General features: G+C 37.0%; 1 protein-coding gene across 3 annotated transcripts in view; it reads right to left on the bottom strand.

The window, feature by feature from the left end:
- The window catches only part of kcnab1a (potassium voltage-gated channel subfamily A regulatory beta subunit 1a), a gene marked incomplete at its 5' end in the record, with an annotated part of 118,009 nt that extends 91,771 nt beyond the window's left edge, over nucleotides 1-26,238 (bottom strand). Inside the window, one exon of one of the 3 annotated variants that reach the window (XM_079245805.1) lies at nucleotides 25,934-26,238. In XM_079245805.1, the coding sequence (XP_079101931.1) occupies nucleotides 25,934-26,238 (305 nt within the window). Of the gene's footprint in view, nucleotides 1-17,752; nucleotides 18,034-25,933 lie in introns of those variants that run through there. The other 2 variants (XM_079245807.1, XM_079245806.1) reach the window with 2 other exon arrangements.
- Nucleotides 26,239-26,563: the final 325 nt, after the last annotated feature.

Here is a 26,563-nt window from a genome sequence, read left to right as displayed (position 1 = left end):
ATAAAAGGACTATTAAATAAATAATTAAATAAATAAGAGGTAAAGGATTAGTAATTCTATATCGTAAAATTACTTGACACTGTCAGGGTCTATGGGTTTTTATTATGACCAACTGGCTTAGATGTTTTTCTTTAAATATGTATGACTTTTTTGTTTTTTCTTTCTTGAGGGAGGATGGGTTTTATGATATATGTGAAAATTGATTTGAAATCAGATTCTTCTGCACCTCAGTTCATTTTTACATAGATGTTGTGTTGAGTTTTGCTCGTGGTCCATGCCATACACCTGCATTATGTTTTTTATCACCAAAGTTCCTCATACTTGTATATATTTTAATACATACTTCATAAGCTTTGGTTCAATAGTAAACTTAATCCCTGAGGGTTTTCTGCTTAGCAACAGCATGATCATCAAATAGAAAATAGCATATTACAGTTCCACTCAACTGCTTAGTTTATACAACTATAACACAGTGTGGAAAAAAGAAGAGATATCACTGAATCTTGATATTGGAAAAAAAAGAATACATAATTAAATCTAAGTTAAACCCCAGGATTTCCACTTCAATTGTTTTAAATTCTACCCTTTGACTGAGTAATAATCAGGTGAATTGCATATAATTTCATTCATTGTCAAAACAGACTGAATTGAGTAGCAAAACTATGGTGAAAAGATGAACCCAACTAAACTAAGCTCGTATTCAGCAAGTAAAACATACCATTATAATAAAAAGACAAAAATATTTTTAATTTAATAGTTTTAATTCTAAATTTAAACATATTATATTGCTGGAAGCTTTGTACTTTGATATTCTCATGTTTCTTCATGTTTCTTCATGTTTAAGATTACCAGGCTGGTTACTGTGGTAATATCTATGCAATGAGCTAATATGATGTGATGTGTCTGAGTTGAAATTATGTGCTTTCTCAGATGACTTAGGACTTCCTGATGCATACACACATCTCTCCAGGTGAGCTTTAGCTGCACTGTGTTTTGAGGGGTTAAACCTTTTCTCCAACTTACACCTTGTAAGCATGTACACCTACACCACCAGTACCACAATTAACTACTTGTTGCAAAGAGCAGTGTTCCTGACTGCTAGAGTGTCTCCAGATATGGACACTTGATAGTCAAGAGTGGTAACAGCAAGAGAAAGCCATCATCTCAGTAATAGCATTGCTATGGAAACAGTATGGAGGCGTTCTGTGTGTGGGGAAAAGCAGCAATAAAATAACACCAGGAGAGAATAAAGGTGCTAGATTGCAACCAGACAGCATCTGTAGGAATGAAGGATTTGCAGTGGTTACCTTGGAGATGAAAGTAAATGGTAAGTATGGTAATGACACCAGATGTTAGAGAGAATCTGATCAGTTAAATGCTACCATTGTAGTGATTAATACAAACAAAAACACAATTTCTTCAGGGTTTTCAGACTTGCTTTGAGGAAAGTCATTGCACATGGTAGAGTACACCCTTCAAATCCAAAAAAAAAACTGAGTGGCCAAGTCTAATTCACCATTAATCTTATTTACTGTATTGTGTTGTGACCTTCATGTTTTCCTTTCAGCAGACTATGTATCATTTTGTTGTGTCTTTCACACACACACAAACACATCACTGCCAAACTTTTGTTCAATTCTTAAACTGTAAATCTTTCGGTCTTACATCATTTAGTGCTGCTCCAGTGGGTTGGAGGTTAGAAGAATCCTGTTTCAGTAGTTATGTTGTTTGGTTTTTTTTTTTTTCTTTTTCAGACAAGTAAATCTGGGTACAACCTGGAGACAGCAGTCATGAGGATTGTTTATAAACTTTTCCACTCTTCGTAAAAAAAAAAAAAATTTTAAAAAAAAGTGCTTCTTGATTTAAAAAAAAAATTGGTTCTGGTTGGGTCACTAAGCTGCTTTTGAATCTAACCTGTATAAAGCTTAACCATATAACAGCAACAAAACTTGAGCATTTTTCAATTTTCTTATGTCACATCGCAAGCCCATGTGATCCATGTGAACGAGGGCAAAATTTCCCATCCATGAATGTTTCCTGTGGTCACCTTGGCTGGAGGAGGGTGGCGATTATCCATAGAAATAGAAATAATTGCAGAAAGAATAAGCAACGTTGCTCTCCCTGTGCTCTCCAATTGCCGTTGACCATTCAGCGTTTCGGTGGTGGAAGAGGAAGACAAAGAGCTGAAGGGACATTCTGAAAATGAATTATTCCATGTGTTTCAAAGACCAGCTCTGTTAAGATGATCTTCATGTTCACTGAATTACCTTAAACACCTGTGTCTACTGTGAGGTGCATCTCTTTCCTTTGTTGGTTTTCTGCTCTAGTTAGCTGATTATACTGGTAAAGATAAAAATGAACTTTGCTTCATATTTTTGACTTTGCATTTGTTAATCATATGCAGTCTGAACATATCAAAGACAATATGAACCTGGCTGTATGCAGTTGTGTGCAGACCTTTCTTTATTGTTAATGCTTATTTAACTCATTTTAGAATATAATCTGAATGTGGCAATCTGAATAAAGACATCTTCAAAGTCTCTATTGTAAATAGAGACAATTTGTTTGATTATAACTGTGTGGTGTTGTGTGGGTTGTGCAAAATCCCAAACACTTTTTAGAGCTGGACAAAATGCAGGTATTGATGCTCAGGGCTCTAAGTTCTAGTAATATCTAAGCTGTGACAACTATGCTCAATATCACAGCCTCATACTAACAGCGTCTTTAAATTGCATTGCACTGTTTGGAGGCATTATAAAAATAAAAAAAAAAATCAATAAAAAAAAAAAAACAATTTGCCTGATGCTGAAATGTATCTATTGCCCCACTCTGTAGAAAATGATGACTAATGACCATAAAGTGTTAAAATTCACCCACTTGAAAATAAGGGAGAAGAGAGGCAGCCATGTGAAGGAGGGCTCTCGCACCCTGCCAAACCACTTACAGTAAGTCCTCTAAGAAGGGTTGAATTCTGGATTTGTTAATCACTAAATCGAGACCATGTGTGGGGTCTGAAAACAGTGTTTCCTTCGAAAATGAAGAGAAAATCCCAACTTTGTAAACTCACTTTTATTCTGTACCATAACATAACTCATATCTGCTGATGTAATGAGTTTTATTTTTACCTGCTGCACCAGCAAGAAGTAACTTACAGTGACACTTTCCTTAAAGTGACACAGCATTCATGCAACACCAATCTCTAGAAAATGTGACATATGTCTTAAATGAAAGTAGAAAACATTGTTTTTAGTTAAAATTACATTTGCTGATGAACATGCTTGCCTAATATTTAAACAAACACTTTTTCTTCAGATATCTCTAGACATGGGGAAACATTTAACCCTTTCATGCCTAATGCAACATATTTGATACATACAGTTTCTAAGACACATTGAATCATTTTATGATAAAAAATCTTTGCTCAAGACAAGAGGGAGAGTGAAAACTTTTCTCAAGGTTATCATTATGTTTGTGCAAAGCATGTGTTGTCTGAAAATGTTGGTACATCTGCAGAAATGTTTTCCCTGATGCAGAAGTCCAAAAGTTTCTCCTTGGAATGCAAACCATTTGTATGTGGGCATCCAAACATAGACTTTAAATATACTTTAAATTAAAGTGAATAAAATTCCCATCACACTTGTTCAAATGAAAGGAAATGCTGTCTGTTAATGCTTTGCATAGATTATTAGAGGAGGTTTACTTTAAGGTCAAGTTGAGGGCACTCTACTGTAATTTCATCTTGACCTAAGACGGAACGTGGTGACCTCTCAGTAAACTAAGCTAATGTTATGTTTGAAAATAGATTAACCTGACAAAGAAAGCTGTTATAACGGGATAGAAAGTGATGTGCTGTTAAGAAAGGTTTGGGATTTTAAACTGTAAATGATAAAATAACAAAGAAGTTGCTAACTAGCTAAAAGAATCTGCAAAACTCTATAATGATAATAAATTTGCCAACTGACCAGGTCCTGTAAATTGCCAAAGTGAGTCAAAGGAGAGATTATATGAGCAAGGTACTTTTTACATTGTCTGAATGCCTGCTATTCAGCACAGTAACTTTCTTCTGGTCTTGTAAAAAAAATATGGGATGGTTGATGTTAGGTTGAAGGGTTAGGGAATGATTTGTATCCATCAATGACCTCACAAAGATAGGCAAAACACAAAAACTAGTATGCAGGTGTGTATCGATTAGTGAAAGTCAGTGTGTATGTGCATGCCTGTATGATTTATATTCTACATGTAAGGGATTCCCAATCACTGAGGTGTGCTGACGTGTGATTTCTGCACCGTATCTTAAACCATTTATCAAATGTGCAACATACAACTCCCCAAGCAAGATTTATTGACTTGTGCGAAACACTCATCTTTTTCATTAGTGTGTGCCCCTGCAGGAGCTGTTGAATCTTTTCATACATTGTTATAATGATCCAGCTTGGAGAACTGAAATTAATGAAAATTAATGGTTGAAATGAAAAAAGATGCTTTGAATTAATGAGGTTACTTAAATTGTGTGTCAAATTGGATCTCGCAGGAAATTCAATATGCTCAAGATGGCGACTGAAGATAAACTAGAGAGAGTTTCTTATCATTATTGTGCCTTACAACACAATCTATTCAATACTGATATAAAAGTCAATAGCACATCTTGTGCAATGAAGAGATGTGCATATAGTGAGGATCCCAGAATCCTCGCAGTACTCCAGAGACTGAATCATGATGTTCTCCTGGTTTGCTATTGTAGTTTCTAAAAAACAGAAAGTTGGTCTGCAATCCTGTGAGTATGTTTGTTAAGCCGAGATCTCTGAATGAGCATTACAGCTGTGGAGGATGTGTGAAAATTCATAAACTCGCAAAGTAAAATAGGAGACTGCAACTAGCAGATAAGTACTGCTGCATCTGTGCTGCATTGCTGCAGAGACCACAGAAACATGGTTGCATGCATCTCAATGTATTTTTTTCTGTTTTGTTTTTTGCAAACCACCTGCACCTTGCACTAGCATTGCTGAAATAATGACAAATTCTGCAGTACAATCCACAAGGTAATTGTGTGTGTGTGTGTGTGTGTGTGTGTGTGTGTGTGTGTGTGTGTGTGTGTGTGTGTGTGTGTGTGTGTGTGAGTGTGTTTGTGTGTGTGCTCATTCAGGGTCTACGTCATGCTTTCCTTATGACAGACATCTTTCTCATCCCAGTGTCTGTCCCCTGCAGTTTTACCTCTTCTTATTTTTCTTAATAGACCTTGGGGGAGTCCAAAGTGTATTACTTTTTCTTAGATAGCAGTGGATACAGGAACACACACACAAACTGGCAAAGAGTGGCTCCATTCCTCTATATTAAAATCTGAGAAAGTGGCACACACTTACACACATACACACTTAAAAGTAAAGAAAAGTGCTGATCTGAGGAAGTACAAAGTTGCATCAGTGTGTCAGCTTGGTGCTGTGAAGTAGAAATGTGTAGCATCCAAAAAAAGGATAAAACTAATGACTTGACCCAAGGACTGAAAGCTCAAAGATAAAATGACATAAAGGAATGAGGGAAGGAGAGATACATAAAATTAAGCTCCAAAGGGCAAAGCGCCAGCAGGGGGCTGTAGAGGAGAGAGCGGGCATTTATTTAAGACTGTTGAAGAAACTCATTTGGATGATATCGACCTCTCCATTTTGAAAGGTCTCTCTTTTAGATCCACAGCAGGTGACAGTGAGACCAATTCTACCTTTTCAAAAGAGAAGTAGCACCCCTGAAAGCAACATCGAACGTTTGTTCAAACATTTACTCCTTGTCTGGTAAAACACACATGTGAACAATTGACTTTTAGCTCCTCCGAATCACACCCAGCAGCTTTGTGTGTCTTTTTGGTGTCTGATGATCAATAACTAGAAAGAGGAAACAATTGATATTGTGATATGACCCTGCATACACATGCATGCAACATGTCAATTTCATTGTGCAGTTTTTTTTAAATGATGAAGATTTAGTTTTTGCTTTGCAAAATAACACCAAAAAAAATGTTACGACCGCAGACATGCTGTAGTTTAATCCCTGGCTGATGTGCACACTAGATGCAAACACAATTGCATGTGCAGCAGCAGGTTTAGTGCTCCATCTTGTGGTAACACCACCACCCAACGCTGCAAAATAAACCACAATACAACGCATTTATTTGCTTCTCATTTAATCTTCCTCCTGGTATCCCAAAACTCTTATTTTGCTTTGCCTTTCTTTAATGAGCAACTGCTCTTCACTCAGGCGCCCACATAAACCATTTAAGTACTAAACATCTTTTAAGTGGCTCTATTTCCCCTCTAGGGGTTCATCACACACCCACACTATTACCCCTCCTGTGCACTGCACCATTGCTGCAAATGAGGTGTTTAACTGCAGCTCTTCTCTTTCAGTCTGTTTGAACAGAAAATGATGGAGGTTCATTTAATAGATTTAAAATCTGAGGATAGGTGCAAGAGAAAGACACACAGAGACAGAGCGAAGGAGAAAGAGAGAGAACACAAAGTTAAACTTGGCATGGCTACTTTCCTTCTATGTAAGGCAGTGTGGGAGAGTAAGATAAAGCTCCATGGGGGCATTATCCTCAGGCAACCTCATTTAAACTCAAGGAGAGAACTGACTCCTAAATAACTGCTTATCAGTCCTCATCAATAATGGATAAATACCAAGAGAGGGGAGGCGCAAGCAATGACACCTAAAGACCAGAGCAGAAAGAAAGAACCAGAAGGCAACCAAAAACAGAGTGAGATGGATGGGATCATGTACCCCTCTCTTATTTCAGCCCAGTCTCACCGCAAAATGCGTAACAGATACGTTTGGCCAACAATTCCAAAACACGGTGCTGTCATGATCCATGGTTGTAAATTATAAGATCGATACATCCTCATGGTTCCTGCTAATAAGTATTTAAATGATATTGCAACTATTGATTAGTAAAATGTACAGACTTTACCAGTCATTTTAGACTACAACTATTCTCGAGGTCGAGCTTGTTAAGAAATCCTTTAAAAAAGTTATATTAAGGAACTAGGTGCACGATGGGACTAAAAGAAGTGAAACGGTTGTGTAAAATATGCAGGTCTATTAATATTTTTTGCCATCACCTCTTTGCACTATCCAAGTAACTACACTCAAACAAATTCCTGGAAATATGAGGAAAGTGGATGCCGTTATGCAGAAAGTGATATAGAGATGCTGAATATCAATTTACGAAGAACTTTCTATTTAAGCAGCATCATTATTAAATCAAATCAATCAAATCAAAGATACTTTATTTACCCTCGAGGGGAAATTCAAGGTTCAAGTCAGCTCGTCCAAGGTTAGACATACAGACATAATAGGAAAGTAAGTAAAGGAAAGGAGTAAGGAAGATGCAATAATTGTACAATATTTCAGCCTGGACTCTGAAATTGTAGGGTTTTTCACTGCCCTGCAACATTGATATCTACTCTTCTTCTTCCATGAGGTATAGCTCTTTACTTCCAAATCTCACGCCTTACTTACTAACATTACTCCCCCACACTGACAACATGATGAGACTTTTCCTTCTACAACCATGTATCTGTGTATCGTTTTCAGTATCTTATAGATTTAAAGAAAATGCATTAGCAATTATTTTCTAAAGCTGGGAGTATAAGAGACTTGTCAGCAAAGTACTGTGATTGATGTTGGCAGTGTGGTTCAACCCAACAGTGGTCCACTCCTGTCTGGCACTCTCCTGAATGACCGTGTCAATAGGGCAATCTGAGCTTCCATTGATTCACAATGTTGGCTAGTGCTGACACAAGAGAAACAGCAGGGGTCTGTGCATGTGTGTGGCTGGGAAAAACAGCTGGGTGTGTTGAGTGTTCAGCAGTTTCTTCAAGCTTTAAAGCTGATTTATTGACTAGAGTCATGTTAACAACCTACATCAACTCGCTCAGTGCCAGATGAACTAACTGGAGACATTTCACTGAGTTCTAAAGTGATAAAGAACTGTCCTTTATGCCCCACAATGGCAGCAATATTGATCCTATAAGTGGACAAGAAGTGTTACAGATTTTTCTAACCACAATAAAAATGGCATCTGACCGTTTTGTGTATGCATTGCAGCTTGTTTTGTTGAGTTGTTGTTTACAAATTCAAAGCACTGATGCAGTTAATAAGTCGATTAAATGTCCCTTGGGTGGAGACTCCAAGTGTAATCAACTTCAGCAGTTCTGCAGAGTCTCAGAAGTCAAGCCTCCTCCTTCAGATTTTTGTATATGTTAGTGGCTAAAATGTTCCACATTTGTAGTATTTTAATAAGCACCAAGTATGTTTGGGAGTCAGACACATCAGGTCATTTTGTCAATGCAAAAAAATCCCTTGTCCATGTCTTCAGAATGTATTTAGTGAGACTTTAGTAAGACTGATTCGGCTTCAGCACTTACTGTTTGTGTTGCAATGAAGGTGAAGATGCATACAATTAGAATGGATCATTGAACAATATATTAGTATGATGCTTTGCTGATGAATGCCCTGTCATTTTTAAAACTTAGTGTTTGATCATTTAAATTTTGACCCATTTCAACACAAACATGGTGCAACTGTTTGGACGAGAGGATAAATGTAGAGAGTGATCTGTGAAATTTGAGACAAAATCTTAAAGTCCTCTTGTTTACTTACAGAAGTTTATTTAAATGACCATGAATGCATTTATAAAAGAGTGTATAAACTAAAAACATGATAATCACAGTTATGTAGGAAAATCGGACATATCTCTTTTCATAACCCCCATGCTCAGTAATAAGATGGTATTTGTGTGGTAACATGATGGTAATACAGAAGAAATAACAGAGTAATACCCTGTAATTACCAACGTAATAATGAGATGTTACTACCAATATTTTACCTCATTATTACTTTGGAAAAAAACAGGGTGCCGTTATTCAATCTGTATTAAAATCATATTACAACACTATTACCATATTATTACCAAGCTGTAATGAAACGTGCCACCAGAATCTTATGGTACAATTTACTTAGCTGTTTAGATTGGTTATATTGACTCAGTGTATAAAAATTTGACTTGTTGCTTCTGCTCGATGCTGACCCTATTAATAGAGACATATGTCTTTGACTAGCACTTCCTGTAATAAGAGATTTATTCATTCATTCATTCATTCATTCATTTTCTGAACCGCTTAATCCAGTTCAGGGTCGCGGGGAAGCTGGAGCCTATCCGAGCTGGCTTTGGGCGACAAAGCCCAAAAAATAAAAATAAAAAAAGTAGTTATCTATAACGTGCATGGTCCTTCAGTACAGTGTTTGTAACTGAGAATATGAGACACCTGTCATGAAATGCACTCTCTTTGCACAAAACTGAGAGTCAAACAACATTTGCATCTTCAGCAACAATGTGAATTACATCTTGTCTTTCTGGCTTTGTAGGAAAAACTTTACTTTTTATATGTAGCTAAAAAGATTATTTTTTATTTCATTGAAAATGTAGGGTATAGCAATTAAGTTCTCTTTACATTGTAAATATGCTTCAAAAGGTACCTTACAAACAAACCCTCCTTTTTATCAGTCAAATGCTGCAGAGAACATCATTAGTTTGGTCTATTGGCAGATCATTATCTAACAACCAGCATTGTGGTAGGTTTCTCCAGTGCATACACTGGCTTGTGCTTTTTGCAATTGTAACACATCTTTTTGTGCAGTAAAACTGGATTTTTTTTTTTTTTTTTTTACTACAATTTACCTTTTTCAAATATTATTGTATTGCCTGCAGATAAAGAGGCCTTTTAGGTTCCAATCTTAACCAAATAGTGGTTTAAAAAAAAAAAGATAAAAACTGAAATTACTAACTAACTTGACCGCCACATTTTCCTAACTAGTGAAATTTGATCACAAGCTACTTTATTCATTTCCAATTAACATATTAAACATTTTTTTATTTTTTAAATTTAGACTGATTCACCTTTCTGGAGGCTGGAAGTCAATACTTCAACTTTTGAGACATCCAACAGAAAATATGACCGTATTTGCTGGTGATGGTGCTCCAAAAAAGACCATGTTAAGTGCATCTTTTCACTATTTCTTGTATATGTTCCAGTTTTTGTGGAACACATAATGATAGAATGTAATATGTGAAGAGTTGTAATTTTTTTTTTTTTTTTTTGTCTTTTTTTTTCCGTAAACAATGCCCAGATACATCGAACGTTAGAATTAGAAGAAAGTGTGTATAATGGACAGCTCACTAGTTCAACATGACTAACAACAAACCATAAACCATCACAACCAAGTTAGATTCCTTAATTCATCTAGCATGTGTTTAGTGTAGAAAACACTGAAATAGAATAATGCAGACAACGGGATGGACACACAAACAACACTCATCGCTATGGGGTGACGCTGTTAGCACACAGATTAACAAACCACCTTTCAATACATATATACTGTATCTTATGCAAAAATAGTAGGTTAACATAACCAATAGCTAAAGCTTTTATAGCATGTGGTAGATTAAGTCAACATTGATTCCCTATTAACTGTACTGATGTAGAGGAGTAAAATTATGTAACAGTAAAAACAGTGGTTAAAGTACTTCAGCTTTGTAGTTAAACACTGATAAATGCACTTCCTGAATTAAAATTTGTAAGTGTAAACCCAATCCCATTAAACCCCTGATTAAGCAGTGTTTGTTTGCACAGCTTATGATTAGACAGACTAATTAAGTCAAAAACAAAAGGAAGGGCTTTAATTTATCACATGCTGCATTTAAACCAAAGGTGCTACATTATCTGGGTTAACACATCCAGCAACATTCATAAAAGAAATGACTTAAAATCACATTTTAATTTTTAAAAAAAGCAGTCTTTGCAGGAACTTAAACAAATAAGAAACGTTTAACACTGTGAATGTCTAAATTAAATAAATAATTTGAATTATGCTGCACAGCACTGTTTTACAGATTAGTCACAATGTTAAGACATATGGAGTCATAGAGGAGTGCTCATCTGGAAGTAAAAGTGTCCATGCAATGTACTTGATGCAAGCCTACACACACACACATTACACACATAGGTTTCTGTGACCGCCGGATCAATTAAGTATTTAAAAAGGATACCAGCTCATCTGTTAAATATTCACATGTTTTCCAAGATGAATAAAGGATGAGCAATTGACACATTTATCTGTGCGTGCATGTGTTTTGCGTCTGAATCCAATGTGTCATGTATGTGTTAATGTGACTTAAGTCATGATCTTGTTCTGTGAATAACTGCTTGGTTGAGAGCACAAGTGTGGCCGTGTCCTGGTTACCAACTTTAGTTTCCAAGAAACAGACACACACACACACACACACTCACACACACACACACACACACACACACACACACACACACACACACACATGCACACTTTTGCATGCAGAGAGAAAATGGCAAAGTCATCCATGTGCAAAAATACAATGAGAAGCAAATTATGCCCCAATTTAACTAATCATTGAACAATATAATAATGAATGCATGTAAATTATTAAATTTCTTTTTTAAATTTAATTTCTAATGTTGTCCATATCTGTTTAGAGTCAGCTAATTCTTTGGTGTTTCTATTTAGCTCTATGGTAAATAAAGTGGCCTGCCTGGAAAGCTTCTCCTTACATAGGCAGATGGTGGAATCTAAACACACACACAGAGCACAGAAGAAGGCTTGCAACTGTCTGTAACTTAATAAATGGTCACTGCTACTTGTGAAACCTAAATGTTCTGAACTTCTGCAGATTTTTTTTATTTCCTGCTTTGAAGTAATATAGAGGTGAGAAATAGAGTTTTGAGGTTAGATATTGCTTTTTATTAATCAAATCATAAATACTTAGATGATGAGTCTTTCATAAATACATCTAGGTTTTTACAGATAGGTATGATATAAAACTGATCCCTAAATCAATCAATTAACTTATCTCCACTAAACTACCAGAGGGCATCTGATAGAGTTTTATCAAAAATAAGGTGATTCATATCCACCAGCAGAGGGATCAGTCATCAAAAGGACTGCAGTGTTCATGCTGCTTTGTAACTTAATTGATCTTATTATGTATAATTGTAACATAAAAGTATTAATTTCACATTAGGAGATCAGTGGAAAGGTCACAGTCTGTAGAAGCAAAGATTTTTTTAACAACTGGAAAAGCTAAAAAAAAAAAAAAAAACAACCACATTTTCACACCAAACTTGACAGACATTTGAGGCACATTTCTGTTTTTCAAATTAAGAATGTCATTTAATTCACCCGTTGTTGGCTGAAGGTGTTTAAAAGAGAAAGATATGAGTTTTCCAACCTCGGTTGAAGTTTTAGTCTCCTGTCAGATCTGTAGTTACTGTTTGATTAAAGGTGGAGTATGTAATTTCAGTATTTTCAAAATAAATTAACTAATAAAATAACTACAATCATAATTAGATAGTTTTTTTAAAACATGTAGATTCCAGTCTGTCCATATTTGATGTGTTATTAAATTACAAGTTTAATTAATGACAAAGACCCTTCTTAAATGTTTGCCTACCAGTAAAAAAGTACTTTTTGTCATTTGCCATTAATCAAACTTGTAATTTAATAACGCATCAAATATAGACAGACTGGAACCTACATGTTCAAAAAACTATCTAATTATAATTGTAGTTATTTTATTAGTTAATTTATTTTGAAAATATTGAAAATCTTACATACTCCACCTTTAAGTTAAAACACTGAAGCCACTCAGGTTTTGTATGGAGTAAGGAAACAAATCACTAATACTGATATAATTGATCAGTTCTTGAAACTTTTAGAGGGGTACATGATCCCATTGGGCATTCACAGTATTGAGATCCAGTTCTTTAAAATTATTATTACTGTGATTGCCCATTGGGCACAGCTCAGCAATTGGGCTATTTTTTGTACCAGTATAAAGGTACGCATTGGTATAAGGCGAATCCAGTATTGAACATTGTGCACATGATGGAATGCCAGTTGTTGCACGCAGAGTGCTGCACACTGTTCCAGCAAGGTGCAAGGTGCACAGTTAAAGTGTGAGGAATCTGCACAAATAAAATAAAGTATGTGCAATGTCTGTCTTCAAAAGTTGTACAATTATTACAAAGTGTTTACACTTCTGCCAGGGTGTAGCTGAGAGCTGTGCTAGTGTAGTGGTCAAATGAAAGAGCTCTTATACAAATGTTTATGGGTTCAAATCACGATTCAGTAACTTGATAAATGAAGATGGATAGTTGTGTTTCTTCTTTAAATGGTTATGCAATTTCATATCAATCATTCAACATAATAGGGTATTCTTAGTTCCTCTTCAGTAAGAAGAGTGAGATTTCTGGTTGTCATTACATCCTAAGAGTAACATTTTCAGCTACAATTTTTAAAAGTTTTATCACTTTGTCCAGTATAAATAAAACCAAAATGCACTGATTTTCAATTATTTTTAACCAAAATCATCCTCACGAGAACACAAAGCATATCAATATATATAACTTTAAACCTTTTCTACTGTTTTATGAAACATATGAATTGATCTTGAATAAACCATGTATAAAAAAAAACAGAATCTGGCACAGGGTTGTGTTTATCAACGTATACTATTTCTTCCTATTTTAACAGCTTTTTTTTTTTTAATTAACAGGGAACTAGAGTGGAAAGTTGTCTTGTTGACCAATACAGGACTAGGACTCCTCACTGTATTTTATCATGTAGATACTGGAATAGTCTTTATGTCTTTATGCAGAAATTCCTCCATTTCCCAAGAGATTTTTTTTTTTAAAATAAAATTACTATAAGCTTCTGTAAATATTTACTACAAAGAGACTCTTATGTGCTCTTTTTATGTTACTGACCTGTTTCCAGTAAATGAGTTACATGCTCTTCCAGCTGTTTCTGTTTTAGTTGTGTTGCTGCCATCTGATTCAAGATTATCTTATATTTTTCATGAAATAAATAAAAATATACCTCACATTCAACATTTCATATATTTTCTTTAAAAACTACTTTTTAAAAAAAATAAATTAAAAAAAATAGCTAAATTAAAAAAAATACAATATTGGTTTATTGTCTTTCAAGCCATTTTATTACAGAATTTCACTTTATTTTACAAACTGTTTCAACCTTTTAGAATTGGGGTTACATCTCGTGATCAGTTGAGGTAAAAAAAAACCATGTTTTTGTGCAAAAGAAAATCTGACAAAACAGCCTGCATGATGGAAGAAGGGAGTGACAGAGACGAAGAGCAGCAACTGTTGGGAAACTAAGTCTGTCACTTTCACACTGCAGAGTGTCAGCAGAGCTCATTTGATCAGATGGACTGTGAAACATCCAGACTGTCTACAAATTCACACACAGAGTTGTGTTACCATCACTTCAGAGGACAATACGTGCAGTCGACTTTCCCTCACCATAACTTCTGTTTGATGGACCTTTATTCTGGTCTTACTTAAGATTTTAATATAAAGCCATGCAGTGTTAGCGTGTCTGTCATTAAACCTGTGTGGATCACCACAATTTCAGTCACGAGACTTTTGTCACTACAACCTGAATAACACAAGTACACACACAAACACAAACACACACAAATTCACCCTGGCACACCCAACAGCACATGGCATATGCTTCATAATGTGCCCATCTGCCCCCTGGACGCTTAAATGTTCTGCTCATTGCCTTTCTTTTGCCCAGAATTTCTCTGCTCTGTAGCCAACAATACCATGGCCTTTTGATTAATCTCCATACTAGGCTGATTGAATTGATGTCCTTTAATTCAGTGTGAGTAATGAAAACATGGGTAGAGTGCATTTGCTTGACTGGCATTTAGGTTAAAAGGGGATGTACAAGGTTTATTTTTTTGCTTGTCTTTGGTTGGCCTTTTTTAGCTTAACATTAATGTATTTAACCTGATGAGAAAAAAGGAAACTAGACCCCTGTTCTGTATAAACACCTGCACAAATAAAAACCATATATCACTATCTTAAAAAATGGAGGGGAAATTACCCTATTTTTCAACCAAGTCACTAAAAGAGGAGAAATTAGACATTAGAAAGTATTGCTGCACCACAGACATAATGAAGCACTTAAAAAACTTGCAGATCTCCTAGGTGAAGGAAAATTTTCTCACACTGGAGTGAATGAAAAAGTGATGGATGGTGGAGGCATTGACTGATAGTACACTGCAACAGCTGCACCCTTTTTTCATACAATGAAAGAACATTGAGAATGCAAATAAAGCAAAGCAGGAAAGCAACAAAGTCAAATAATACACCAGAGTGAAACAGCGTTGGATGCTCATTCAGTGGTGAAGCATTCAGAACTGATATGCGCTCGGTGGCTGTCAAAGTCATTTTTTGTAACTTCTTCTAGGAAAAACTTTCTGGGAAAAAGTAGCAGATCTCTGCTTTTATTACACTCCTCAAAAAGAATATCACAAAGCAATGATAACTGGCCCTGATTAGATAATTAGCTTTAACAATAGCCTCATTAGCACTGAGGAATGCATATTTCCTGAACTAAACAAGAGTAAAATTGTAACTGTAGCCTCCACAGTTAGCTTGATGTTATCAATGAAGAAATGTGCACAGAAAAGACACTAGAACTCATCCATAGGACTTTATTTTCTCCTCCCATCTGTGTTTTTCATTTTTCTGAAATAATAAGAAATGTTTAGGGAAAAAAATTGTATGACTGTGTATGTGTCCATAGTATTGGGTTTCAGCAAGGACCAAATTTATGTTTATTTATTTGTGTGATACATTTTTACTGTACCGTTGGGGGACACTTGTGGTTCAAACAAGGCCAAGGTTAAGGGTTACGATTTTATTTGCTTAAAAGATCAGAGTAAGTTTTCAGACCATTTGCTTGTAAAAAAAAAAAAAAAAAAAAAAAAAAAAGGCAAATTTGCCATAATAGCCTATGGCTGGTTATGGGAGAGGATACCACTAGTTTAAAAGGGGTCAAGGGCCAAAAAGACTTTATTACAACACAACTAGCTGTTAGGGTTTCAAAGGAAAACACGCTGGAAGGTACTGATTTGCATCCCTTCCTTTAGGGTGTTTGTTTATAAAAACTTTTTTTTAATTAACATTTGCAGTCAGCGTGTTTTTGTGTGGGGTTTGTGCAGCAGATTATAACTACATTTTTCCCTCATGAAGTGAGTGTGTTTATGTGGACAGACCGAACAGAAAAGGTCTTAACCTCTCATCCACTGGCCTCAGCAGACAGCTGTTTTAATGCATTACTTTAATAACAATCCCATCTTTTAAACACAAACAAGCTCATGCACATATATAAGCCAACCTCCCAAGGCAAAATGCTGAAAATATGAGCTCCCATAGCCAGCTTCATCCAGCAGAGCACCATCACATTTGTCCTTTATGTTCTGTTTCACCTTACCTTGATGGACACAGAGGGGTGATCGAAATGTCTCTATGCCGCCATTTCTTAACTGCTACCACAACAACAGAACAAGTTTAGGCCAAGTTATTATTACACTGACTGTAATATGTTCGAGCGTGCCGGCAGAATTTAGCACAGAATCACTGATGAGAACGCCTCGGGGAACAAATGGGCTGTTCAAATGACCAAAATATAATTCATGGAAATTGTAAGTCAGCAGCTTCTCAAAATATATTGCATACATGGACACACATTTTAAAACCACTGTGCATGCTTTAGTTAAGACATTGTGCCATGGAATCCTTAATGGTTTTTCTTTTCTTGTTCTTGTTTTCTTTTTCTTAGTTTTCAGCTAGATAATTTAGTTCTGCATTATGAATCCTCTGCAGTTCTTGTTAAGTGTCTAATTATGTCCACTTAATGTGATGCAACTGCAAAAAACAAACAAATGAATATAATGCATTGCTAAAACTGTTAAGAATTAATAAAAGGTACACACCAACATAAAAAAGGCATGCCAACAATAGAAACTTTTTCAAAGACTGAAATCCTTCATTAAGACTATCTCCCTCCTTTCTTCTGCTGCTGACAACACAGTGCAAACAAAGCAGCTACAGGCTGATTTCTTGCCTGAGGGCAGAGCAGTGATCCACAGTGTCCCAGTCACACTCAGTCACACCACTCACCAGCACAATGCCTCGTCACAAATGACAAGCTGCACAAAAAAACAACAGGCATGACATCAGTTTCCAACAGTTCCCAAATAACACAACCTGGATTACCATCGGTGCAAACATGTTCGTAACGTTCAACGTTAGGTATGCAGAGGATGGTTCCGTTCCTCCTTCACTTTTTGCATGTGTATCCACAACACAAGTTTAAGTAAATGTGAAGAAAAAAACCTTGATAGAACATGTAATGAAAAGTATTAAAAAACGTGTAAATGCATGTATTACGGGGACTTCAGATATGGTCATATTATAGTAATATTATGCAATTTGAACTTCTCAATGTCTTAGTAAGTCCAGGCAAATCTATCATACCCGATTCAATTCAGCAAAATTCTTCTGGTTTTCTATACATACATGGAGATTAGAACTGTTCCCACAGCACTCAAGAATGATCAATCCGATGGTGGGCTTCACATGGAGATCAATTGTCCCCATGATGTAGTTGAGTTACGCAACATAAATAGATACAGTATGTTGAACAGCAACAACTGTCTGTCAAGTCCCTCCAATACAACATTTATAAGGTAAACTCTGATGTAAAAGACAGCAAATAAGGAGTTAAGAAATGTGGCAGAGCAAACAAACAGGAGTAACATCCCTTTCATCCAGGCGCTCCCCACAAGTAAGGTTACCTGTAGACCATGCCGGTCTGACTCCTCACTGTATCGTGCAGAGACAACGAGTGGAAGTTGAGGAACTCCTCCAGTTGTTTGAGCTGCACTGCAGTGTTGGATTTGTTTCCAGTCCAAAGCATCAGAGGAGCATAAGATCGTGACCCCAGTCCTGTGGGTGCCTGGCTGATGAGTCTACCCTGACCCGGGCCTTGCACTTGGACCCCACCTCCTCCCTGACCCCGACCGCTCTTCTGCTTGGGGTTGGGAATATCTGGACACGTGGCTTTGTACAGATACATCTTCCAGCTTTCTTTGTCACTTTCCCCTCTCTTTCAGTTCCTCCCGTCTCCTGCTAATGTGTCCCACAAACATGTAAGCTCAGAGTAATCCAGGTAGGCCCCTCGCCCACACAATGCTAGATGAAGCTGAGGAGGGTGTGTGGGAGCATTTGATGAGAGCGTGATGTGAAGAAATGTACTCCCCTAAACAGTGCTCCACTTTTATGGTATTTCCCTTATTTGTAGAAAAACAAAATAATAAAAAAGAAATAAGTGCAGAAAAATCCAAAGCCAAAGAATCAGCCAAGTAGAGGAATCCGTAGATTCTGTGTGCAAACTGCAGCTCGTCCACACAGGAAAAAACCCGTCTTTTCCTTACATGTACATCTCCATGTGCTGTGCCACATATGTTCTCTGCACACATGCACACACGGAGACAGAGAGAGACATAAACACACGTAGCCCCCACTCTCTGCCCCTTTCCTCTCACACACACACACAACACACACTCATGTTGTCACTTTGCCCCCTGCTCAGCCAGACTACATCATAAGCTCAGTTTGGTTTTGCTCCCTACTAAATGGCCTGGGAATCTGGGACGTTTTCACTCTCTCTCTCTCTCTCTCTCTCTCTCTCTCTCTCTCTCTCTCTCTCTCTCTCTCTCTCTCTCTCTCTGTCGCTCTCTCTCTCTTCCCCTCTCTCCTTACCCCCCTCTCTCTCTCGGTCTATTTATCTCACTCTCTCCTTCATTTTACCCATTTTTTCCTCTTCCAACTCCCTCTTATTCTTTTGTCCATTCTCATTTCCTCATCATCCTTCTTTTGTCTCCCAGTATTCCCAGCATCACAAGCGCTTTCAGTTCTCCTGATTTCCTCTCTTGTATCTGTACCAGTTTGTAAGTCGCCTACTTTTCCTTTGTGCTTCATGTCATGCCATTTTAAATGTGTTTTTACATCAAGCAAAGGCACCAGTTACAGACAAATAATAATTGTTTGGTTTAGTCTTTTCTCTGTGTTATCATGAAACATTTTTAGCCTCCATTTCTTATCCTCCCCGCTCCTTCTTCTTCCTCATATTTAGTGTACTCTGGAGTTTTGCCAGTGATAAACACCTAAACCAAACACACACTCAACACAGCTGCACACAGCGAGTTGAGCACAACTGGAGAACGAAAATAAATTGGGAAAACCGCTGTTTTCTCTTTTGTTCGCTCTCTCAACGCACACACACACCTCTTTCCCACTCATGGGAATATTCAATGACCTCACGTCTGGTCCTCCAGTGAATTGTGGGAATTATAAGGAATTCCATTCCCCCATATCAGGAAACTTGAGTTCAGTCACACACTGTCATTGTATGTACATGCACACACATACTCACACATACATGCAGACTTATTTACCTCCATAGTAAATTAGTTAGTCTTTAGTGTTCAGTAAAAATTCCATATTTTATTATTTTTCTTGTGTTTCTTGAAAGTTTGTTTCAAACCCAAAACTGTGTACAAGTCCATGTCTGGTAACTCTCAGAACAACTGTCGTAACCTCAAACAAGTGTTCATCTTTCACAAAGCTTTTAAAGCTCCAAAAGAAAAGAGAAAAATTTTTTAAAGCTTTATTACTTCATATTTCATATCATATTATATACCTTTAATAACTCTCATGTTTCACATCACCATATTTTTAAGCCTTTGTTGTAAAATATTATTTGCATTTTTTCATACACGTTCACCGCTAGACCCAAAAGCTGAGAAACAGCAACGGTGGTATATTAATGCACATTCACTCAAAAACATCAAATCGAACAGAGAGGTTTTAAAGGGGCAGCTGCGTTTGTACTCCAGCAGGGTCGGTGGAAAAACTGATCCTGCCAGGCAGCAGGAATGTCAGCTGAGCTTATGCAATGCCTGAGTGTGTTAATGATATATTTATAGACACTAAATCCATATACACATGGATCCTCAGCATTCTCATGTTTATTTCAATTATAAAATACTTTAACACAAGGAGAACAGTCAGTTTCGGTAAAATCTTACTTCTAAGATTTGTTTCTTTTCTCTGAGTCTCACGCTGATGTTTTATTGGTTGTTTGGTTTTGATTTTATTGTCTGTGTTTTTTGACTTGTATTTGTGCCTCTGGCGTTGGGCGCAGTCACAATCTCCTTTGAGCTGCTCATCATTCAAGCAGGTGAGTCACTGACAAGAACGCCCAAAAAAGGCAAGGTAGACGGGCAAAGGGAGGGGAGAGAGGCTGTGGAGAGGACGGCTTAGAGGATGCAGGAAGGACAGGGAAGCTGGCGTAAAGTTTCAGCCCATTATTCTGTTTAATTTTTTTCTTCATTTTCTGTCTTCATCTTCATTTAACTTAATATTCCTCACTTTGAGCTTATACTATTAGCTACTTGTTCCCTGGGACTAATTAACAGTCCCTTTCATTTAACGCTCGCCCAAACACACACACACACACATATAGCCTCCACTGAGTATAATGATTGCATATGTCGGACAGTCATCCTGAGGGTAAAGTGTGATGGAAACAAGTAGCTTAGCTCATCATTGCACTGGATTCTGAGTTAGTGGACACATATTAAGAAAAGAGGTTGACATTAAGGAGCTTGTTGTTGTCGCTCAATATTCATGTTCCAAGTCATCTGACTCTATATGGCAACAATAATTATGTCAGTGATCAGTCTCCAGCCCTGAGGGACCATCCTGCTCCTGTTTAACACCAGTGTGTTGGCCTACATTATCCACTAAATCCCATTGTTATTAACACTGACAGTCTAGATTAATGCCGAGGAGAGGGAGTAGAGCAAGGCACAAAATATTACTCTCCATTTTCTACTGTATAGCAACAATACTAAGTGCAGGTTTGGGTAACTGACGTCTCAGCTGTTTTTTTTCTATGATAAAAAAAATGTAGCAAAAATAAAAAGTGCTGTTCTTTTTTTTTTTTTTTTTTTTTTTTGTTGTTTCCTTTGTCAGAAATCATAGAAGTGTTGAAGCAGGACTGCTCTGTGAAACAAACCTACTAATCTTGGCACCATCTGTGCGCTCCATCCATCAAGCTCCATGCAGCAGAGTCATGTTACCACAGCACTGTCACACCTGGTGCCAGTGGTATTTGGAAATGTAATCGCAGTACCTGGTCAAAGTAGAGCACTGATGCTGTTGGCTCCAATGGCAAATTGGCGAAAGGGAAACTAAATAAATTGAAAAAGGGGCCACTTCGGTATGGGCCGTTTAAACCTCTGAGAATGACTGCGTAAAATATAATGATGAAGAAGTTTTCTTGGAGCAAGCTAAACAGATTTAAAATTACTCCAAATAAAACTTTTTAATAAACCTTTCCTTAGAATATACGTTGCATCCTCTGGAAAGTTACAACACCAGGAATGTTGACTAATCTAAGTAAGCCATTTAAAGCCTGACCCAAGAACTAAAGAGAGTAATCTTTTTAAACCTAAAGTCTTTGCTCAACAATCTAACAAAATGTTGAAGAGAGAGATGTAGAGAAACAGAGAGAGAGAGCGAGAGAGAGAGAAGAAGTTTGTTCAAATATTATGTGGTGTTGGTATGATTGTAGTGCAAAATATATCCGCCAGGGGGCAGAAGGAAATTATGTTGTATTCAACGGGATTTTGATCAAATCTTTACAATAAAGTGAAGCAATATGTCTCAGAAACTGTATGGGTCAGATATGATACACAGCATTAAAGAGTTACACAGTGTGTGTCAATGTGCAGCCCATTTATATGAGCCTAAAATACCTATAGTGAAGCAAATCCCCTCTGTTCTCAGAGTTTTAAAGTAATTGCTGGCAAATGCCAGAGATGACAGAGTTACTCTGAGCCATGTCAGTGTATTTAATTTCCACATCCTAGTCACTCTGTTTTGTTCAATCCAATATAGTTCAACTGAATTTACTTATTTAAAAATTAAACTAAGACATAGTAATGCACATTTTCATGTAAAAATGCAAAATTACAACCAAAAACTAATTTCTATCTTTAGTCCTTAGGCAGGTGGATGGACTTAAAACAGTAAAAATATAACGATATAACACAGAGACAGGATATATAACATAACATACAGACCACAGCATCAACAAAATATTGAAAATGATAATAAAGAAATTTTGGTGCCATATGTGGTGAGTACTTTGTTTGTTTTTAACCATTGCTTAGGGCTCTTTTAAACGATGAATAATTAATCATTCCCCTAACAGTCACAGGTAGTCTGTTCCAGGAATGTGTTCCTCTGAATATATTACAGTCTTATCAAGTTAAAGCCCTGGTAATTAGGCTATTGTTTGCTGGTTTGTTGTTTGTTTGTTTGTTTGTTTGTTTGTTTGTTGTTTTTAAATATATGTGTTTGATGTTGAAGGTGAAAGTCAGGAGCTAGATTCAGTAGCTACTTTATAAACACGTTTTAGCCTGAGCTTCTGTTTTAGGGTTCCTCTGGCTGTGTTTGAAATGTTGTTTATGATCTGGTCCTTTCACTGGTTGGTTCTAATTATAATTTTCACCACGAAAGCCTGGAGCTGTTGTTCTCAAGCTTACCAGTTTTTTTATACGCTGCAAAAAAGGTTTCAGATGACATACCACTGATGATATCCATTACAAGAAGAGTACAAACGGGGGATTTTAAAGCTTAATTAACCACAAAGGAATTATTTCAGTCAATAGGACTTTCTTTTTTTTCTCTCTGTTTCTGCTAGACGAACCACCCCGTCTGATTGGATATTGTATCTTGATGACAGTTAGTTCCAACATCAGCTTTTGACAAATCATCATCCTTAAACCTAGTGAACTGCTGATCACACAAAAAGGCATACTAATAGGAGAGTAATGTGATCACAAAGGAGAACATTTATTCCATCTACCTTCATCTTTTCCAACAATTGTAAATGTGACCGCCATAAAAAACAACTTAGTTAGTTTTTCAAACGCTAATTAGCACTCAGTGTGTTTGCAGAAAGTTATTGCATATTTGAAATGGAGAAAAGATCATTTATGGAGCTATATACATGTATTTTGACACAGTTTTCATGAAGATTCAGAGCCTAAAACTGCAGCAATTGTTTTGATAAAAAATGAGGGAGGATGTCCAGGCATCATGTGCCGTCTGGCATCCATGTCAGAGAGGAACGCTGGCAGAAGACAAGCGCATGCATTTGTATGTGAGTGTTTGTATGACAGGCATGAGTTGGCTGATTGGCAAGAAGGGGACTTTTAGAGGGGTTCAGTTAATGTTCACATCTTTTCTAGGTCAAAGCTAAATGTTATTTGTACTTTCAAGTGGAAGACTGAATCCAAATCCATATAATAGGGTCTTAGTGATGAGAAAAATGATGAATGCTGATGTGTGTTTGGTGTGTTTGACACAGTATGTGTGAAGGTTGCGCTAATCTTGTAGCAATTCACACAGTGTAGCCGTTTTTATAGGTGGTCTATTGAGCTCATCACTTCGGATGGATGCCTACTAAACGCGCTCACACCGTCTTCTCACTCCTACCGCACCTGTCATGACAAGCTCTCATCATATTTTTATGAGCTTTTAAATAAAGAGCATGCGAAGTGTGTATCCACCAACATGTCAACGTGTCTTACATGTCATACTGAGCAACATTTAATGTGTTTTTAACAGTAAACGACTGAAAATTATATTTATTTTCCATTTCCATGTAAAATGTACCTTCACCTGTGATGGACTGGCAACCTGTCCAGGGTTTTCCTGCCTCTCACCTGATGATAGCTGGGACAGGCTCCCTGCTTCCCTGCAACCCTTAATTGGACTAAACGGTTAAGTAAATGAATGAATGAATTTATTAATAAATTAATTTATTTCCTTTTTTACACATGAAGCCTACATAGTGCAGGGAGGAAGACATCAAGGAAGACAATAGTTTTAATTTGCTGCATTGGCTCCCTGTGTGTTTCAGGATCAAAATTAAGGTGCTTTTAGTGGTTTTAATGGTTTATTAAAGTCTGTGTGTGTGTGTGTGTGTGTGTGTGTGTGTGTGGTGTGTGTGTGTGTGTGTGTGATTGCATATGTGTGCGAAGATTTTTTTTTTTTTTTTTTGGTTTTTTTTTTATTGTGTTAAGCACTTTGTGTTGCTTTTTGCTCCTTTATACATAAAATTATATTTGAATGATTATTATGGTAGTAGCAGGAATAGCAAACACTTCCACTACTGTATATCAAATATGCATCACATTGGTAATTCACTGACTCTTTACAATATTTTCAAACACTGTTTCTGGTGTTGAAATAAGCCAGTACAGGGAAACCAGTAACAGCCAGTATTGTGCTTTGTGTTAAAAGGCTGACACACTAAGTAGCAGTGACATAGCTTACCATTTATCTGCTTACTTTTTTCTATGAAAACCCAAATGTTCAAAACATTGTCCTGGCTGGGTTTGTATACTGTTGGAATAATTTCTTCTGGTACTTTTAACCCTTTAACATGTTATGTTATTATTATGATACAACGCCATGTCAGCAGGACAGTAGTTTGCATTTAAAACCTGTTGCTTTTTTAAAACCAACAATGAGAAACAATGTATGTAATGTGTGTATTGTGGAATATGTATATGAGCTCCAGGTACACACATGACTTTTACACCATAGATACTGACAACAATGATAAAACAGAGCAGATTGCAGTGCTTGCTAACTATGAATGCAAAATCAGCAAGGCAACACAGTGGAGGAGCGTCTCTGAACCATGGATGCTGAACACTTTGCAGTGAATGTTCGTCCATGTTTTTACCAGTGTTAGTTAATTACACTGCATGCAGTATAATTCACTCAGCTGTTGCCAAGCTACAAGCCCAACACCACAATAACTTCTTGGTGATATCCAAAGATTTAAATTGTGTCTTACTGCAAAACTTTGAACTTTTTTTTTAAAAAAACAAATAAAAGTTATCCATTTAAATCCAAATGATCCTCCAAAATTCAAGTGCACAGGTGCTGGAGATCAATTGCTAAATCCTCATATGTAGTTGTGTTTTGGCTCTAGGAAGGGATACTGTGACATTCAATTACTATCAATGGAAAGTAAAAAAGAAAAAAAAAACACATTATGGAATTATCTCCCGTCAAGATAAAGTAAATACTAAAAACAGTATAATTTTCATTTTCTCACTATAACATGTCCTAACTTGTTAATTATGTTTGAGCTCTGCTTTTCAAAATTGGTGAATAAACCAGTGCAGGGAGGCTCAAAATAAAAATTTGGGGGAAAAAAAAAAAAAACAAGGACACATGAGATAGGAGGAACGAAAAAGGCAAAGGAACACACTTGTAATTGCTGATCTTCAGTAATGAGGTACAAATGGATTAGGCATTTAAGCACCAAGAATGAAGAGCAGAGCAATGAAAAGTGAAACAAGGCCAAGGAGTCAGACGAGAGAAGCCCACTCTTTAAAATATTCATAGAAAAAAGGCAAGAAATGATTAAGTCTTGCTATTTTGTCTCCCTGCCTCGGTATGTTTTGTCACCATGGTGGTTGAGGACATCAACACAGCATAATGTAATAAGACAGATGGCTGTTAACCGTTGCAGCCAGATCAGGTGACAAGAGTAATTCAGAGGATGGAGGTATGACCAATGTGACTATGCAAATGAAGTTATTGGACAGAGACGGAGCAACTTGACATCAGATCTCACCATGAATCCAATCCAAAAGTTCAATGTTCTGTCAGCATACATGTATGCACATTATAAATCTGTTATCGGTTGCACACACAAACTCATCATGGTGTGTATGATGTGTCAAGAGAAAAAAAATCATTTGTGAGCAATAAGGGTTTTTTTTAATGAATGTATCAGTGGATTTAATGCATCAACAAGAAGTGCTTATTGTTTTGTTTGTCTGAAAGGCCACAGTTGATCCTCTGTCTGAGACAAACACTCACACACATTAGGTTTAACTGACCTGTAGATCATCCCAGTCTTTAGTGCAACTGTCTCGTCTTTGCCCAGTCCGAACATTTTCAGGTACCAGCTGGTCTCCATCTCTCTGATCAATGCGGCTTTATGTCGCTGCAGCACCACCTTCTTTCCAGACATGGAATTGCGCTTTGCATCTTGCGAGCCACTACGGTGGGCTCTTGATCCGCTTAGGGAGGCCACTGATTGTTTTCTATGCATACCAGGTGGCTGATGCCCACCACCGGGCCCCCCCAAGGCACCTCCGCTGCTTCGAGCGGCTAGCATTGCCCACGAGGTTTTCCCTTCCTCCTCAAAGGTAAGGTTAAGATGATGAAGGGGAACTCAAGGTTTCCAAAAAGTTTTCCAAGTCCTTCACTTCCTTTTTGGAATATGACATCTGTGTACGGCTTGTTTTTTACTGGCCGAGCAGTCCACCTCACCTCTCTACCTTTTAGCTTCCATATACAAATTTCTCTCACGTTCTGTTTGACGGCTCCCAATTTCTTTCGCTTCTTTCTCTCTGTTGGTCTTTCTGTCTGTGGAGATTGCCCTCTGGTCTCTTATAGCCTCATCTAGTCTGAAACTGGATCCTGGTTTCCCTTGTTTCGTC

The sequence above is a fragment of the Telmatherina bonti genome (genome assembly GCF_933228915.1).
Source record: "Telmatherina bonti genome assembly, chromosome: 9".
NCBI lineage: Eukaryota > Metazoa > Chordata > Actinopteri > Atheriniformes > Telmatherinidae > Telmatherina > Telmatherina bonti.
Note: the sequence above shows the minus strand (reverse complement) of the source record. Positions and strands in the feature narration are given on the sequence as shown.